This window comes from Acinonyx jubatus, chromosome X, assembly GCF_027475565.1.
Source record: "Acinonyx jubatus isolate Ajub_Pintada_27869175 chromosome X, VMU_Ajub_asm_v1.0, whole genome shotgun sequence".
NCBI classification, from domain to species: Eukaryota; Metazoa; Chordata; class Mammalia; order Carnivora; family Felidae; genus Acinonyx; species Acinonyx jubatus.
This window is the reverse complement of record NC_069389.1, coordinates 20,389,360-20,409,311: the sequence shown is the minus strand read 5'-3', so window position 1 is coordinate 20,409,311 and position 19,952 is coordinate 20,389,360. Positions and strand designations below refer to the sequence as shown.

Here is a 19,952-nt window from a genome sequence, read left to right as displayed (position 1 = left end):
GTTGTCTTGGCTGGTTTAAAATCTATGTCCACTCAGTGCTATCAACTTGCCCAGTATCTTTTTTTTATGTCTCTCTACACATACATTGAGAAGAAATACAAATGTAGGTGATATTTATACTGATTCACTTTTGAGTATCTATAAACTAAGTTTCCACATTACTTCTCTGAAAACACTGACTTCATTATTTTTAAATAACTTGCACGCTATGAGGTCCCTCATACAATTTTTTTAACCAATAACTAATTCCTCTACCACTGAGCAATTAAAGAGTTTAAGTGTGAAAGATCACACCTGGGAAAAGACAATATTGATGTCCATTTGACATAACTATTAGCATTTTTATTATAAACTTGTTTATAAAAGTACAATTAGTAATTACCCTGAGTACTCTAGCAGCCGTAACACATTTGATTACAGAAATTATTAGGTCACCAGAGCCAAACCTGCATGATTCCAACAAAACTAAGCACACACAAAATAGACCTAAAAACAAGAAGGGAGAGGGGCTTACAGTCTCCCCAGACTGTATATTAATCCATATTCAAATGCAAAATTTCCTAATCTTTTAGATGACATGCTACCAGGTTTCCTTATTCATTTCCACCTGAACCTTAATCTAATTTATCCTACAAGGACTTGAAAAGCAAACAACTTCTAAGATCTTGAAGTTATTGTACTGTTTTGTCCACTCCATCTCCTTACAAAAAAGACAAGTGTGATAAGTCATAAAGGTATTCCAAAATTTCAGCCAACTGACTCTCATTGTACACTTTACCTCTCCTACCTCTTTAATAATCAAGAAACGTTTGGGGCACCTGGGTGGCTCAGTCGGTTAAGCGTCCGACTTCGGCTCAGGTCATGATCTCACGGTCCGTGAGTTCGAGCCCCGTGTCGGGCTCTGTGCTGACAGCTCAGAGACTGGAGCCTGCTTCAGATTCTGTGTCTCCCTCTCTCTCTGACCCTCCCCCGTTCATGCTCTTTCTCTGTCTCAAAAATAAATAAAACATTAAAAAAAAATCAAGAAACGTTTGAAATCACAAAGGCCTAATAGTATATATGCAAAATGCTAGTAAACCCAAGAATGATTACCACAGAGAATATTTCCATCCACCAGTGCTAATAATTATCACCAATACTTTAACAATCAGTTTTATTTTAGTAAATAATTTCTGTAGGTGGCTTTGAATCTTCTTCTAGAATAAGATTTCCAGGGAGCAACCGTGTAATTATTATTTCTCATTAACCTCCCATTACTTTCAAGGCCGACTTTCCGTAGTTGTTATATTTTTTTATTTGTGGGAAGGAGCAAAGGGGAAAGAGACAAGGGGAAAGTAGAAACCAAGTATTTAAATCACATACAATTATTTCTAGATGTGTCTGAAACGTTTTGTTTCTTAGTGGAGAGAGCAGAGGTTTTTTTAGTAGTTTATAAAGATTTGTTACTGCTATATTTTATACAACAGCAAAATTAAAAATGAGTTTAAATACCCTATTAAAGATCAAGCTAAACAAAAATATTGCCCTTAAAGTACAATGGATTAGGGGAGTGGGGGAGATCACTGGACAAATTTGGGGCTTATCATTATCAACAGTGCCCTTTTAAGCTTGTGGATTTCTGAGCCAATGCAGAAAATGTAACAACAGGGATTTCCCAACAGCAAGAGGCACTCTCCAAGGGAGTAAATTGTCAACTATTGCCTCTCGTGAGAAACTTAAGAGTAACCTTGATCCAATCTCAATAGTCAACCCATGTATTATCACCCAGTTGGGGCAAAGTGAGTGCATTTCCTAATACAAAAATAAGATGGTATTCTATCAGAAGCCACTGGATATATACACAGAAATAAAATTTAAATAATATTAAAGTAAACTTAGCCTAAGAAACTGAAAACATCCTTCCCTCACTTCAACTAGCTCCTGAAATGCCTGTATGTTCCCGTGTAAAAAGGGCCTGTGTCTTGAGATGAGTAGCAAAAAAGATGTCCTTTGAGGAGTAAGAGAATACAAACAGAAGCACAGTCATGAAAGACACCATGAGATGGGGTAGATTATACTACTGTAGTAAAAGCCTTATAATCAGGAAAATATGGATCCCAATTCAAAAGAATCACTTGTTACGCTTCGCCTCTGAGTCTTAGCTTCCTCATCTGCAAAATGGGAATGTTATTAGCCATACCAATGGATTCTTGTGGGGTTTTAGACAAATAATTCATCTGGAAGCTTCTCATATATTGCTGGTGTTTAATACATGTTTTGCCCTTCCTCACTGTGCCCTGAGCCAAGTCTATGAGATATGGGTGTCAACACCGGAGCACCTCTGAACATCCTGTTTGTTTCATGCCAGCAAGATCTCCGCTGACTAATACAGGAGCCACTACTCACATGTGGATAATTAAATTTATTTTAATTATAATTAAATAAAACTCAAAATCCAGCTCCTCAGCAAGTCGACGCTAGCCTGATATCAAATGCTCACTAGCCACGTGGGCTAGTGGCCTATTGTATTATAAACTGCAGATGGAGAAAATTTTCATCATCTCAAGATTTACCGGACAGTGCTGGTCTAGACTCTAAAGCAGGGATCAGGAAATCTGGTTTCTGAAAAGGGCCAGATGGCAAATATTTTAAGTTCTGCAGACCATGCAAGTCTCCACCGTGACTACTCAATTCTGCTACTGTAATGCAAAAAACAGCCACAAACAAAACATAAACAAATAACCGTGGCTGTGTTCCAATAAAACTTTACTTACAAAAATAGACAGCAGGCTCAATTTAGCCCATGGGCCATAGTTTTGCCATCCCTGAGCATTCCACTCATAACCACGAACTACCTCCTTAAGATTGAGTAGTCTCAAATCCACTGGCAGGAATAAATAGCTTACGGGAGTGAAAGGGAATTTAATATTTAACATAACTATTCCTTTACAAATTAAGAAAAACCCACACAGGTGGGGCTAAAGCAAGTGAAGCTTATACTGTCACAAAGTGACAGTATCTCAAATCGGTTTCATATCTGGCTCATCTTTCTAAAGCCAATAACTCTCAGTCCTTAACTCCACTCCTCATCTATTCCTGGAATTGTGGACTTCTATATCCAACTGCCTACTTAACATGCCTAGAGATCTATTACAAATCTCAAAACCAAAAGAGTACCCTTAATCCCTCTCTCCCAGATTTCTCTTTTATACGTACATACGTATATATGTACATATATACATACTTATTTAAATTTTAGTTAGTTAACATACAGTGCAATATTGGTTTGCAGAGTAGAATTCAGTGATTCATCAGGGGCACCTGGGTGACTCAGTCAGTTGGGCGACCGACTTCAGCTTAGGTCATGAACCCACGGCTTGTGGGTTCAGGCCCCGCGTTGGGCTCTGTGCTGACAGCTCAGAGCCTGGAGCCTGCTTCGGATTCTGTGTCTCCCTCTCTCTCTCTGCCCTACCCCACTCATGCTCTGTCTCTCTCTGTCTCAGAAATAAACATTAAAAAAAAAGAATTCAGTGATTCATCACTTACCTACAACATCCAGGGCTCATCACAACAAGTGTCCTCCTTAATGCCCATCACCCATCTAGCCCATCTCCCACCCTCCCTGTTCTCTACTGTTAAGACTTTCTTGGGGTTTGTTTCCCTTGTGCAGATTTCTCCATCCTAGTAAATGGCTCCATAAGCGAACCAGCTATAGGACTGACATGGAGGCATTCTCCTTCATCTCTTCCCTTCCCCTGTACTCCAACCTAATACACAGGCAAACTTGCTTCCTGATGTCACTTTGCTCTCATTCCTGTTACCTCCTAAAGAAGCCTTCCCTGACCAATTTAAACTAGCCATCTTAACATCAAACTAGCCCATCACCCTGTTTTAATTACCAGCACAACATTTAGTTCTACCATATCCTCTTATTTTTTATGTTTGTTTATTCATGTATTTACAAGTCTATTTTCCCCAAACTACCCTCTCCCCATCCCAAGGCCCCACCGCATGCCACTTTATACCTCTGCTCTAGATAGAATGTGACCTGCATGATGCAGGGGAACCGTTTATGTCTTGCTCAACACTCTACCCCCTTCACAATGTCTGGTACAGAGTAGACGCTCAATAAATACTCTGTCAATGGATGAATGAACGGATCCATACTTACAAATCTATCTGTCTTGAATTTGTCCCAAGAAAGGGGCATTTGAAGCTGTGTAACTAGGTAACAAACTTGGCTCTCCCATGCTGTAACACGTATAGTTAAAAACACTCTCATCTTTAGAGCTATGAATGTGACACCATTTACCTCCCTTCCTTTGTAGGTCACCAAAGCAGCCAGTGGTTTGGCGTAAAATCTGCTGTAGGAAAATCCCAGGCAGCCATACATACTATTCGCTGTGAGCTTCAAAGCCTTCTGTCGAATGTCATACTGTAGGCACACAAGGACAAAAGACAAACAACAATATTTGCAGATGCTTAATAATTACATTAGATCTCTTTCTAGACCACCAATGACAAGGAGTAACCCTCCATGTCCAGGAAAAAAAAGAACTCTTAACACACTCAGCCCATCCTCCCAGATGCATGATTCCCTGACCTTCTGGAAGCAAGCAAACACAGACTCCAAAGCTCCCAGAAGTGAGAAGGGTTTGGTCCAGATAGGGCTTTGCAGATAGAGGTGTCTTCCATTCTGAGGCATTCTAGTGTTTGTGAATGTGTTTCCTGCCCACAAACTTAAAATAAGCCCATGAGTTGCCCACAGCATCATCTGTAAAACACTACTAGATAATCAAATTCTAAGAGCGGAGACTGTCACTCAGATGTCTCTCAGTGAAAAGATATACCTGAAGAACCAGGTCTGGATTTAAATCTTGCTGTTTCATTAGTTGTTTGACTTGCTTTCTCCTCTCTACCAGCTTCCGGATCTCTCTGGGCAAAATGCCCATTTCTAAGTTTGGGTCTGGCAGCTCAGGGATCTGTTCTTGTTCTCCATCCTGATGAACATACAACAGAAATTTCAGACAAATCAAGCTTTCATAAAACAATTTTCAAAAATAATATTTTGTGGGCACTTTATGCAATGATCACATCTTGAAAAGCTACTTTCTTGCCTAACTATAGGTCAACAGCATATGGGTGGCAAAGAAAAAGCTGAGAACAAGTCCACACCGCCCTCTTCTCCCACTTCTAACAGCCTCGTTCCCAGTATCTCCCCTCTCTCATTATTGACAAACGCAGATATCATTTAAAGGGATCAATTTCTATATATATTCCTCTCCTCTCTTCAAAAAGATTGGGAGCAACATGTTTGGGGAAATTGTTTTGAAAAGAAACACTGAGACCTCTAGGATTTACTGAAAAAAAAAAAAAAACTGCAGCACAACTCCTGTTTTAAGTCATACATACTCCCAAACAAAATGCCATTAACACTTTTACAACTACAGAGAATCGTGGCAATTACTGTGAATATTTTCCACTAAAAACTAGAACCCCAAATACTAAATCAGCAAATTTCCTTCAGGAATTTGGAGCACATATTTAAATAGGCCGTGAAATTTCTAAAAATTAATATATACATGTTCCTTAGCATTTATGTAGGACCTTTTATCTGTAAATTGCTCTGCAATTGGTAAAAGAATAGCAACATTTTAGAATAGTAACCAGCAGTTTTCTTATATGAAAATTTACAGCAGCAAAAAGCAGGAAAAGCATTAGACCATTTTTCTGAAGCCTCCATTAATTCTATTAACAGGCTGAAAAGAAAAGCCAGGCACACTTGCCCTTTCAAAGGTTCACAATTAAAAATAAACCTCTTGGCTTCAAGTATGGCAAGTCAATGCCATTTGATAACCCAGCCTTTACTAGGTATCTGATTTTATAAAGATCAATATTTTCAAATGAACAATCTTATAATAAACAGGGACCTATTGTTTTTGAAAACAGCAGACGATGATAGCAAACCTATTAAAGAGATCTTGGTACACATTCCCATTTATTTACAGCAACTAGAGAGGTCAAATAAAAACTTAACTGAAAGGATCTGGCCCAGCTCAACCAACACTAGCTGTGTGGCACTATTTTGAGGATCAAATACTGCACAAAACAATGATATAGAACCTATAAACTGCTACGTGTAGAGTATTTCTTAGATGACCTTTAAGGTCCCTTCCAACTCTGAAATGATTCCATTATATACCTGAAACCCTAACTGGAAAGCTCAAATAAACAAAACAGTGGAGGGGAATGAAGGAGGTCGGATCACAACAATTATCACAAGGCTCACATACTATAGCAGGACAGAGCCCAACGAACATTATTAGTCAAGTGCAGTCACCACCCTTTGGAGATGTCTACCCAAATTCCTTCTCTGTAAGATTATCCTCTAGTCCCACAGAAAGGCCCATCCTTAGCAGCCATGTTTGTACTCTGTGAACTCACTCCTGTGGTCACAGCATATGGTACCAGGCATGCTCACCCACTTAAGCAAGCCTTTAAGATTCTCTCTTCTGGGAAGACAGAAGAGGGGCTAAAAAACAGCTCCAAAGCATGTGGTTGGAACTAAAAGACATGTGAAATCTGGAGTGGGAGAGTAAATACACATCTTCTGCCACAGGTACAAAGAATCAGAGAAAAACAATATATAGAGATAATATTTTACTTTATTACTTGACATCTTTTACTGTTAGAGAACCACATCTAATCAAATTCCCTACTGAGAGTCAGTTATATAAGCTTTACATATGAAGAACCACACATTAAGTTATTAAGCCCTACGTAAAACTGTTGACTAATCACTAGATTAAAATCAATGTGAGATAATTCAAAAGTTTCTTTCAAAAAGATTCACTGTGTAGTGCAAGGAATCATTAAGAAAGGCTTACATGGCCAAAATTTAAAAGAATAAAAATACCAAGTGTTGGAGATGATGTGGAACAACTCACATTCATGGCTAGTGGGAATGTGTAACACGGTATAACTACTTAGGAAAATAATTCGGCAGTTTCTTTTCAGGTTAAACACACACTTCCCATACAAACCAGCCAATTCCCTCCTTAGGTATCTACCCCCCAAAACAAAAGCACATGTCCAGAAAAAGATGTGAATGTTCATAGCAGGCTTATTAATAATAGCTACACACTGAAAACCCAAATGCTTATTTCAGGAAACTAGATAAATAAAGCGTGGAATACTTCTCAGTAACACAAAGGAAAGAACTACTGATAATGCAACAACATGCATGAACCTCAAAAACATTATGTTGAGCAAAAAAGCCAGATACCAAAGAGTACATAATGTACCGCTCCACTTATATGAAGTTCCAGAATAAGCAAAACTAAGTGATGGTAACAGCAGAAGTCAGATCAATGGTCAATTGATGGTGAAGGGGCCTAACAACAAAGGCATGAATGATATACCAAAACTAATGGGATGAAACTAACGCCGTACTTGCCGGAAAATTCATAGCTGTAAGTATCTATATTAGCAGAAAAGATTTCAAATCCATAACCTAACCTTCCACCTTAAGAAATTAGAAAAATAAGGGCAAACTAAACCAACAAAAGCACAAAAAAGGAAGAAAGATTATAATGGAAATACAGGAGATAGAGAAAATTACCAAAACCAAAGTTCTTTCTTTGTAAAGATCAGCGAAACTGACATACTTTTAGCTATATTGACAAAAAAAATGACTCAAATTACTAAAATCAGGAATAAAAGAGGGATATTACTAATGACCTTAAAGAAACGATTAGAAGGGAATACCATGAACACTTTTATGACAAATTAGATAAACCTACATGAAATAGACAAGTTCCTAGGAAGACCAAAATGAACTCAAGGAGGAATAGAAAGTCTGAATAGACATAAAACGAAGATTGAATTGGAAATCAAAAAAAAGAGAGAGAAAGAAAGAAATCTTAAGACTAGATAATTTAACTGGTGAACTCTACCAAATATTTAAAGCAGAATTAACATGAATCCTTCACAAATTCTCCAAAAAAAAAAAAAAAACCAAAACAGAAGAGGAAACACCTCCCAACTCATTCTATGAGGCTATTATTATCCTAATACCATACCAAAACAAGACAAAAACAAGAAAAGACAAATATATACCAAAAGCCCTTATGAATACAAACAAAAAACTTTTCAACAAAATACTAGCAAACTGAAAGCAGAAATATATAAAAAGGATTATACACCAAGACCAAGTGAATTTATCCCAGAAACACAGAACAACACACGAAAATCAATGTCATATGCCATATTAAAAGAATAAAGGACAGGGGCGCCTGAGTGGCTCAGTCAGCTGAGCATCCAACTTCAGCTCAGATCATGATCTCGCTGTTCCGGAGTTCAGCCCTGCACTAGGCTCAATGCTGTCAGCACAGAGCCTGCTTGGGATCCTCTGTCCCCCTCTCTTCCTGCCCTTCCCGCGCGCACACACACACACACACACACACACACTCTCTCTCTCTCTCTCTTTCTCTTGAAAATGCATAAACATCTAAAAAAGGAAAACAAAACATAAAGAGAATAAAGGACAAAAAGCACATGATCATCTCAATAAAGAAAAAGTAGTTGACAAAATCCAATACCCATTCACGATAAAAACACGCAACAAACTAGGAACAGAAGGGAATTTCCTCAACCTGATAAACGCCATCTATGGAAAACCCCCAGTTAACATCATACTTAATGGTGAAATAAAGGCTGGATACTTTCCCCCTAAGACCAGGAACAAGAAAAAGGCGTCTGCTCTTGCCAATTCTATTCGGTATTGTACTGGAGGTTCTAGCCAGAGCCATTAAGCAAAAAAAGAAGAAGGAATATAAGGCAGCCAGATTATAAAGAAAGAATTAACACTACTTTTGCAGATAACATACAATATGTAGACAACCCTAACAAATCCACAAAACTATTAGAGCCGAAAAATGACTTCAGCAAAGTTGCAGGATACAAGATCAGTTCACAAAAATCAGTTATATTTCAATACACTAGCAATGCACAATCCAAAAATAAAATAAACAGTTTCACTTACAATAGCATCAAGAATGAAATATTTAGGAATAAATTTAATAAAAGAAGAGTTGTACAGTGAAAACTAGAAAACATCACTGAAAGGAATTAAAGACCTAATTAAATGGAAAGACCCAATTTTCATGGATTGGAAGGCTTAACATTAAGATGGCAATACTTCCCAAATCAATCTAAAGATCCAGTACAATCCCTATCAAAAGCAGAGCAGGCATTGTTGCATAAACTGACAAGATGATTCTAAAATAAATGTGTGACTTATATATATGTGTGTGTGTGTATATATATATATAAATATATACGTACCATGTATCACAGATATGTCATATATATCAAATATATCCTACATATCATATATATCATAAAAATGTGATACAGATCCATACAATGGAATAGTATTCAGCAATAAACAGGAATGAAGTACTAATACATGCTATAGTGCAGATGAATCTTGACAACAGTATGCTAAGTGAAATAACCCCGACATAAAAGGTCACATATGATTCCATCTATGTGAAATGTCCAAAGTACATAAACCTACGGAGGCAGAAAGATTACTAGTTGTCAAGGTCTGGAAGGAAAGGAGGGAGTGAGGGAGGGTACAGCTAAAAGGTAGGGGGGTTCTTTGGGGAGTAACGAAAATGCCCTAAAATTGACTGTGGCAAAGGTTGCAAACTCAGTGACTACACCAAAAGCCATTAAATTGTACACTTGAAATGGATGAAATGCATGGTATATGGATTACATCTCAATAAAGTTGTTAAATAATGATACAGAACAAGTGAAAATTTCTATCTACTCAACCTTCCCCCTGTTTTGACCACTAAGAAAAGACAAATTGTATCCTTAAGAGGAAAAACTAGAATGCTAACCCCTTTGGTTCTCTTCCTTCTTTAAACAGTGTTTTTAATCTCAATTTAAAGAGCCCCCAAATTGAATACCAACCTCTGTAGCTTTATGTGCCTCTGAAGCAACTCTTTGCACTGTTGTAAAACAAATATTGAATTCCTGAATGATGGAAGGATACAAACTGTTGAAGTCCAGGAGCAAAATAAACTTATCATATAAACCTGCAATAAAAAAGTCATGTTACAAAAAGCCTTTAAGAAAAAAGGAGGTGGGGGAAGGGGGGTTACAAAAAAGCAGATGTGTCAAAACATAACATTAGAAGAACTACCGAATGTAGTATGTATATTAAATACAATATAACATTGAAAGCTGTGAGTTACACCAATAGAAAAAAGTACTCAACTATCACTCCATAAAAACAACTTGTATTAGAGTGAAAACTCAGGTCACCAAAGAGGAAAAAAGAGATCCTGTCTTACCTTGAAACCAGCTACAATGAACCTTTCCACAGCAGCCCCAAAGTACACCATTATGATGGGCAAACACCTTCTCATATCAGTTACTTTAGATAGGCGTCATATCCATTTCAAAAAAAAGTTGTAAAATTCTCCTTCAAGTAAGCATTCCCTCCCACCTACCCTACCACCTCTGCCCCCAAAATATTTAGTGATCCATGTATATATATATATATATATATATATATATGCACACACACGTGTGTGTGTATACACATATATATATATGTGTACACATATATATGTAATACACATATGTAATATGTGTATACACATATATATATACATATACACATATATATATATAACTACTCACTGGTGTGTGTGTGTGTATACATACATATTTTACCATCATAAGAATAAAATGGGAAGCCCACTCACCTGTACACAAATGGTGTTAAAATCAGACAAGAGACGTATATAAATGTCAGCAGTGGAACGATCCACCCTTTTCACTTGCTAAGGGTGAACAGAAAGCTACTATATTTCTCTAGGACATTTACAAAGAGTTATCTTCACCTTAAGAAGAAACTGAATCAAAATAAATGTCCAGTATTAAAAAAATAAAACCAACAGCAAACATATTGATAGCATACTCTGTCAAGCACTATACCAAACAATCATTTTATGGGTGACGTACAGCGAGGAGGGCACTTACTGGGATGAGCACTGGGTGTTGTATGTAAGTGATGAATCACAGGAATCTACTCCTGAAGCCAAGAGCACACTGTATACACTGTATGTTAGCTAACTTCACAATAAATTATATGCAAAAAATAAATAATCATTTTTTTCCTTAAATCCCTGTGTGGGAGATTTTTTTTTTTTTTTTTTGAATTCTAGTGTAGTCAATGGATGCCTGGGTGGCTCAGTCAGTTAAGGGTCTGACTTCAGCTCAGGTCACGATCTCGTAGTTTGTGGGTTCAGGCCGCACATCGGGCTCCATGCGGACAGCTCAGACCCTGGAGCCTGCTTCACATTCTGTCTCCTCTCTCTCTGCCCCTCCCCCACTCACACTCTGGCTCTTTCTCAAAAAATAAACATTAAAAAAAATTTAATTCTAATGTAGTCAAAAATAAAATTCTGGGAGCACCTGGGTGGCTCAGTCAGTTGAGCAGCAGACTTCAGCCCAGGTCATGACCTCACAGTTTGTGAGTTTCAGCCCCACATTCAACGCTGCTGACAGCGCAGAGTCCACTTCAGATCTTCCGTCCCTCTCTCTCTGCCCTTCCCTGCTTGCGTTCTCTCTCTCAAAAATAAACATTTAAAAAATTCTGGTGTAGTTAACATACAGTGTTGTATTAATTTCAAGGGTCTATATTTCTCCTATCTCCATTTTACAGAAGAGGAAAACAAGGCTTACAGAGGTTCAAGAGGGAGCCCAAGATCACACAGACAGAATTTAAGTCTAGATCTATCTAACACCAAAGGACTACAGATCTTTTTCAATACAACTAATAAAAATCACTTTTTTAAAAAAGCTTATTTGAGAGAGAGAGGGAGAGAGAGCAAGCACGCACAAGCAGGGGAAGGGCAGAGAGGGAATGAGAGAGAATCCCAAGAAGCCTAACAACGCAGGGCCCGACACAGGGCTAGAACCCACAAACCGTGAGATCATGACCCAAGCCGAAATCAACACTTGGAAGCTTAACTGACACAGCCACCCAGGTGCCCCAATAATAAAATCACTTTTGTCAAAAAAGTCTCCTACTCAGAGTTCAAGTTACTTGATAAAATTCACATTATTCCCATACAACGATGTAAATACACTTAACGCTACTTAACTGTACACTTAAAAATAGTTGAGGGTTAAAAAAAAAAAGGATCCTGTCTAGCTCTGCATACCACCAAACATCTTCTTTGCCATTAATGACAATAAGAACTGGTTACTCTGCTGTTAAAGTTCAATGTGGTGGTTACTGTCCGTACTCCCTTTAACTTTGCCGTCCAGCCTAATGGGTCCTGGCAGCTCAGGCAGAGGCAGAGCCAGCCCTCCAGAGCAGATGGGACAAGCCACAGGTGCTCCCACCAGAAGGCAAAGGGCTCTATACTGGACTAGGGGCTAGCAAACTCTGTGCAGACCCAACTGAGCCTACCCCTTCTTTGTGTACCACTCACGAGCCAATAATAGTGTTTACATCCTTAAACGGTCAAAAAAAATTTTTTTAAACAGACTATCTCATGATATGCAAACATTACACAAAATTTAAACTTCAGTGTCCATAAACAAAGCTTTCTTGGAACGCAGCAAATAAAAAATATTCATGTTAATTCAGGTCAGGTGACCGGCAAACGAGATTTTCAAAAGAACCTAAAACAAAATAAGGTCATTACAAGACCTATTTGCTAACCTAGAAAATACAATTCAGGTCTTCTAGCTTCTCAAGCCCAGGTCTGCATTAAAAATTCCTTAACACCAGGGGCAAAGCAACCTGCCGCACAGCCTTACCAGCTTTAGGGTCCAGTACCAAGCCTCCGGCATAAGCTGCTTTCTTACGTCCTTTCTTGTATTTATTGGCATCTCCATCGAGGTCTTCATCTTCATCTCCCTAATGTCAAATGGAATGACAACTTCAGCAGCCAGCAACTAATTAACTAATTAAGAAGTTTTAGGATTCCCCCTTCTCCAACCGCAGTACACAGTTCTAACAAACAACCTTCACTTTTAGCTAGTGGTCCCACCTCTGTGGAACAGCAGTTACTGTAACATGCTCACAAACCCAAACAAAGGCCAAGCGTGGGAGTTGCCAAAACACTGTAGCCCTGAGTTAATAAATATGCAAATTTTACTTGAAAATGTTTCTGAATTCATAGAACCTTTTATTTTTAAATCAATGGATACTAAAAATACAACACTTCATATTCCGTAAAATCTAAGGTAGAAGAGTCTGCTTAAATTCATCACTCTAACAATCATGATGCAGAAATATAAACTATTTCATACAGATATAGTCATTATTCTAATTTGGACACTTAAAATGAGTGTGTCTGTAGACTGAAAATTCATTCCAGGTAGATTAATAACCAATCAATATTCAATACCTCAGCAGAAGTCAAACTCCTGTAAGTTAATATTCTTTATACCAATTTTGATGTGCACAAAGCAAATCCAGGAAGGTGAACCATCTTAACATTAAATTCCCCTTTTGAGTCAAATTGCTATCAGTGCTAACAAAACAGTAGCTAAGTTTTAGTTTCAATGTCAAGGAGGCCACTTCAGAAAACTGACTGTGGTGACCTGATCCTGCTAGCACATAAAGCTGCAACAAAGCAACAAAAAATAAAGGCTCGTGCATTTAAGGAAATAAAAGGTTTAACTGGTATCTAACTTTGGATACAGCTAGGGTGGCGCAATACCTTCCTTGTATGGTCATCCATCAAAGAGGCTTAATGCTATCCTCAAAGTAGTTCATATTTCACATAAAATTTTTATCTACACAGAAAAAAAGTAAAGAAGGAAATCACCACCGAAACACAAAGGAACAAATCTGACATGGTTTTGAGAGTATACAGAGGATTCATTATTTTGGAAGCACAAGTTATCACCGTGATAAAAGCCACCTAAGTAATAAAAGGGGAGAGGATTTAAAAAAAAAAAAAAAGCAAAACCCTATGCAATTGTGGACCCACCAGTTTTTGCTGAGGCTTTCTGAAAATCTGCTTGTCAGGCACAATATAGTTGTTTTCATAAAATGCATGAAGCAACAAGAACTCATTACGTTCGGATCGTCCGCCCATCAGAGTCCTAGACTATGAAAGAGAATGTTTTAAATTTGAGCTCAAAACCCTAACAAATAACAAACAAAACCAACTTTGAGGTGGTAAATTTAATCATGGCACCTCTTCCACAATCATTCTTCCTAATAAGAGCTGCTTTAAAAATAAGAAGGTACAAAATTAATCCTAACGTTTTCTTTAAGCACTATAGTTAAAAAGAGACAAAGAAAGCTTAAAATACTGGCAACTTGGGCTATTTCTTTACTGCCAAATAGACCGTTCCGCAAATCAGACACATCCAGATGTTAGAGATGATCCTTATGTTCACCCAAATTTCAACATAGTCTGCACCTGGTTTTCCTCCCCTTCTCACAGCCAGTTCATTTTACAAAAGAAGCCCAGCTTTCAGAGTACAAGTTACTCATTTTATAAGCATGCATTTAGGCTCATTATCATATAACAACTACCCCAAGCAAACACTGAATCCAACAGGAAATGCTTTTTCCCCCTTTCTAAGTTAAATTTACCATAATGTTCCCGGCGATGTTAGTGATCTGCAATGCTAATGGAAGAACATTTAGCTCACACATGATCTGCAAAATGAACCTGGCATCTTTCCAGGTGTGTTCCAACAGGTACAACAGATGAGAAGATTCACTGTACAGAAAAGTAAGAATGAAACAGAATCAAGTAATTAAAGGAAACAATGACTATAATCAGGACTTCATAAAATATTACAAAAAAATTTGCTATGATTAACTTCAGAGCAATGGCACCTTGGCTTTGGAAACAATTTAAAATAAGGTTAGTATGAAACTACGAATTCATTCATGTCACTGATCCCAATGCCCTTCTCCAAAACACACACACAAAAAATCCCATAAATACAAAGTAAAGTTATGCATTAACTACAACCTGGAAACTACCCAAATCGATATATTCAATCCATCTAGTAAGTAGGTATTACACGCCGACTATGTGCCAGGCAAATAGATTCTGGCTGTAACCAGAAGACAAAAATACCCATCCTCGTGGGGCTTAGGTCTTCAAGGGGGGAGACAGAGTATAAGTTAATATACATATAAAAGGTATGTTATATAATGTTCAGTGTTAAGGAGAAAAGATTAAGAAGCAAAGGAAATATTAAGTGTCAGGAGCAGAGAATGTAATTTTATTTAGTTAGGGGACCAGGAAAGAGGTGACTTGGACTAAAGAACTGTTTGAAGAGGTAAGGGGGCAATCCTTGCGGACGGATGTCTGAGGAGAACGGCACATTCAAAAGGTCAGAAGGACAGAGTAAAAGGCAGAGACACACACTGTAAAGGACCTTGTAAGTCACAGTAAGAACTTTGGTTTTTACTCTAAATGAAAGAGAAAGTCACCGGAAGATTTTGAGCAGAGTGCAGTATCTGACTTAACTTTAGCAAGATACCCCTGGTTCCTGGGTTGAAAACAGACAGCAAAGGGTCAAGGGCAAAATCAAAGAGACCAAAGAAGAAGCTGACATAAGACTCATTAATTCAGGGAAAGGGGAGGGTAGCTTGGACCACGATAGGTTCAATGGAGGGGAAAAGAAGGGGTCAGATCTAGATCTATTTTGAAGACAGAGCTGACAGGACTTTGTGATGGCTCAAACATGGGATATCTATCAGAAAGAGGACCCATGGAAGCCTCAAAGGTTTTGGGCTGAAGATAACTTTGGAGGTTTCCAGTAGTACTGGAAAATTAAGAGGTGTCACTCTTAGGGAAAAACTCCAAGAGGAGCCTAGGGGAAAATATCAGGAGTTGAGCTTCTGAACAAGTTAGGGTGGAGGTTTATATTAGACATCAGGTAGAACAGTCAGGTGTATACAGGAGTCTGGAAATCAAGGGAGAGGCTGAAGGTGAAGATACCAAAGCAGGAGGTATCAGCACCCACATGCTAGCGAAGTGCTGAGACTCCACGAGCTCACTTAGAGGGAGTGTAGTCAGAAAAGAGAAGCAGTCCAAGGACTTGGGAGGCATGGGAAGAAAACAATGAGAAGTGGCAAGAGGAGTAGAAGAAATCTTATTTAGGAAAGAAGCACAAAGGTTCAGTTGTACAAAATGAATGAGTTCAGAAGGTCTACTGTACAGCAATGTGACTACAGTTAGCCATACCGCATTGTGGACTTGAAATTTGCTGAGAGGGTACATCTACAGTGTTGTAACCACACAAAAGAGAAAAGAAATAAACAGTAACCATGTGAGGTGACAGATATGTTAATCAGCTTGACTATGGTAATTATTTCCCAATGTATACATTTATAAAACATTAATTTGAACACATTAAATATACACAATTTCTATTTGTCAATTCTACTTCAATAAAGATGGAAAAAAGAAATAACCAAGTAGCATCTCCACGTAACTTCATGATGTCTCAGTTTTTCTATTTCTAAAAGATTTATACTAACTTCTGAATTAATGAATTAAGGGTGGAAACCTAAATATCACATCAATTTCCAAACCGCTCTTGGGAAACACCTAGATGAGATTAGGATGGGTGAGGGAGATGGAGGTAAACTGATAAACTGAGAATAATTCAAGAGGCAAAATAATTCGAATTATTAAAGTCACAGAGATGCTGGTACTGACACGGAGGCAGTTCCCCTCCAGAACACCACACTCTCCTGTCCCTCCAGCCTCACGGTGATGCTGGCCTCTTGCTATCGCTCATTTCAAGGCAGACAAATTCCGAAGCACCCAGGAGCATACCTGTACATATTTCGTACATTTTCCACTGGGATCACAACCCTTTCAGATTTCAGAATCTGTTGAACAAGTTCAGACAAATGGTAGCTTTTACAACGAATTAATTCCTTTGCCGAAATTTCCACATCACAGATCATTCGGCCACAGGTAGCATTTCTTTCACCAAGTCCACTCCTGCCCTACAGGGGAAGGACAAAAAGCAAATGCCATGGATGAGCAGACACTGGGAACATTCTATTCCAACCGACTTCGAAGCTAGTCCACAATTACAATGAGGAAACTCTCAATCTCCTATTCGCCCACTCCGTCAGCCATCACTCAAGTATTTCTGAACGTTCACTATAGAGCTGACACTGTTCTGGGCACCAGGGAGATAGCACTGAGCCAAAGAGGAAAGATTCCTAGGACGCCTGGGTGGCTCAGTCAGTTGACGTCCGGCTCGCTGCTGTCAGTGAGGAGCCCACTTTGGACCCTCTGTCGCCCTCTCTCTCTGCGCCCACCCCGCTCAGGCTGTGTCTCTCAAAAATAAATAAAAACATTAAAAAAATGAAAGATTCCCGGGGCGCCTGGGTGGCTCAGTCGGTTAAGCGGCCGACTTCGGCTCAGGTCATGATCTCGCGGTCCGTGGGTTCGAGCCCCGCGTCGGGCTCTATGCTGACAGCTCAGAGCCTGGAGCCTGTTTCAGATTCTGTGTCTCCCTCTCTCTGACCCTCCCCCGTTCATGCTCTGTCTCTGTCTCAAAAATAAACGTTTAAAAAAAAAAATGAAAGATTCCTAATCTCATCTGAAATAGATGACAACAAATAAACATCAAAATCAAGAAGCTATATAGCTTTAGGAGGTAATAAGCATATGGAAAAGAGAAAAAGTAGAACATGTGAGGAATATGGCAATTTAGGGGGGCTGCATCTCAAATAGGGTGGCCGTGGGAGACCTCACAGAGACGATGCCATACAAAGAAAACCATGAAGGGGTAAGGAAATAGTAAATCAAGGGCTGGGATGAAGGTTAATAACTCTGTATCACCTTAAAGATGTGAATAGGAACAGAAGCAACAGCACCGGCCCCAACTCCAATCTGCGTTAGCAGAATCCTCTGGAGAGCATTATAAAACATACAGATTCCTAAGTTCTCTGATGAGGCAACACGCCCATTTTTCCTTACGAGCTTTAAGTGAAACAAGATGTTAAGCACTATGAGGCTTGGGAAACGAAGGTGGCTTCATACAAAAACCACCAAAACAAGTAGGTAGAATGAAAAATACATAGACTTTAAAAGAGTCAAGACAGGCCTAGCTCAAAATCTCAGTTCTTTCCCATCCTAGCCCTATGATCTTGAACAAGTTCTGCTACCCCTGTGAGAAGCACAGTCAAACTGGAGTTGCTGTGACAGGCAACTAACGCAGAAGGCACTTAGCCCACAGCCTTCTCATACGTTCAACATCAGCTCCCTCCCACTCTTCCCTGCCCTCTCTGTAGTGAATGAGAACACTGGCTGATCTCTGCTCTAAGGGCTACAGCTTTGGTAATGATGGAGTGGAGGTAACATGTATGTGCTGTCTCTAGATTCTAATAGCTGATTTTAAAAACTACCAGTGGCTTCTACCAATAAAATGCCACATTCAAAGGAAAAGATGTTCAGTGCCTAAGTTAAAATGTCCTATCACAAGACAACCAATTCTTACTCAAAGAAGCCCAGTGTGTTCCCAGGTAGCTATTCCATGTAAAGAAGCCAAGTCAAGAAGTAAGATTTTGAAAATTATTATTACCCCTAGCTTTGGCATGTTAGATCGCTTCAGTCGACCTATCTTGGACCAGTGAGGAACTTTGCACACGTTAATTCTCTGCAGGAGCACTTCCAGTTCAAATCCGTAAATATTATGACCCTAGTCAGAAAAAGAAGGCAGCCAATAACATTGTAACAAACGCAAATGAGAAGATTTATCTTCATACGCATAGAATTTCTTTGCCCTTTCTTTTTCTCGTCTCTAATTGAAGGCATCATGAGCTTACCTCCGATTGGGGTCCTTTCTTCTTCAGGAATTTATTCATCAGCAGCATTCATTAGCCTTGACATTAACAAAGCTAAGCAGATTGCTGGAATAAACTTTATTTCATCCTAATTGATGCAAGGTTCAGATGATGTCTTTTAATTTGCAGCTCATGCCTCACAGTCTCAAAAGCAAATGCAAATTTTTATGTCCCACACTTTTTTGTGATCAGTAAAAGCTGTGTTCAAATAATTCCATTTTAATTCCTTAAAAACAGAGAGCCTGCCTGTGTTGTGTGATAGTTCACACAGACTCTTCGAAAACTCAGGAACTGCAGCTACTTGCTTCTTGAAGAACTGAGTTCAAACACTACTGATTTAGACTCTTAATCAATATGCGACAAAATATATAATAGCACTCAACAGTTCAAGGAAGCAAACCATACCAGGTAGAAATTACCTGAAAAATGCAACCAAATTTTCCATGTCTATAATGATAATTTCCATTGTGTGAATAATATGGCTCAATGCCCATGTTTATTAAAAAACTAGACACAAGTTTAAAATAAATCAGATCAATAAACTGATTTACTTGTTATGAATTTTACTTAAAGATGTATACCATTATATATTTATGGCACTTTTGTCTATTAAATTAAGAGACCCAAGGACACAAGGAAGTCTCATTTCCAAATTATCATGCCTGGGATTAGGGACTCAAACCCATGTCAGGATTCTCTCTTACATCAGTTTGGATTCCTCACACACAGACTTGGCTTGGCTCTAACATGCTAAGCCAGGCCACCCTAGGCACCACGACATCTCCTTGGGGCCCAAGAGAGACTGCCAGGGGAGACTGGGTGAGGATCTAGTTCTGAGCCGGAACGCCACAATAGGGCACTGTGGACAGAATCTTCCTGGTGTTTTCAAGATGGGTCTTAGAGTAATGTAAGGGAATACTGTAAGGGAAGTATGCAGAGATACCTGATAACAAACTTCAGGCTCTAGGTACTTTGGCCACACCACGGTCAAGATAGATACCCAAGAGCAAAAATGAATGTGGACAAATATATACCACACATTGTTTTGCAAGGCTTCAATGTAACTAAATTACCATTATCACACTTAAAA

The 19,952-nt window shown here is 38.8% G+C and overlaps 1 protein-coding gene and 1 non-coding gene across 3 annotated transcripts in view; both read right to left on the bottom strand.

Annotated features, from left to right (window-relative positions):
• POLA1 (DNA polymerase alpha 1, catalytic subunit) overlaps positions 1-19,952 on the bottom strand; it is a 290,976-nt gene that overhangs the window by 228,839 nt on the left and 42,185 nt on the right. For both annotated transcript variants that reach the window (XM_015085029.3, XM_027054650.2), the window contains exons 19-26: positions 18,601-18,717; positions 16,836-17,011; positions 14,627-14,756; positions 14,013-14,132; positions 12,832-12,931; positions 9,964-10,088; positions 4,830-4,979; positions 4,292-4,414 (exon numbers count right to left, since the gene is read on the bottom strand). In XM_015085029.3, the coding sequence (XP_014940515.2) occupies positions 4,292-4,414; positions 4,830-4,979; positions 9,964-10,088; positions 12,832-12,931; positions 14,013-14,132; positions 14,627-14,756; positions 16,836-17,011; positions 18,601-18,717 (1,041 nt within the window). The remainder of the gene's footprint in view (positions 1-4,291; positions 4,415-4,829; positions 4,980-9,963; positions 10,089-12,831; positions 12,932-14,012; positions 14,133-14,626; positions 14,757-16,835; positions 17,012-18,600; positions 18,718-19,952) is intronic.
• LOC113597775 (small Cajal body-specific RNA 24) lies at positions 10,805-10,934 on the bottom strand. The gene has a single exon (XR_003418551.1). It is a non-coding gene; the product is annotated as a small Cajal body-specific RNA 24 (non-coding RNA).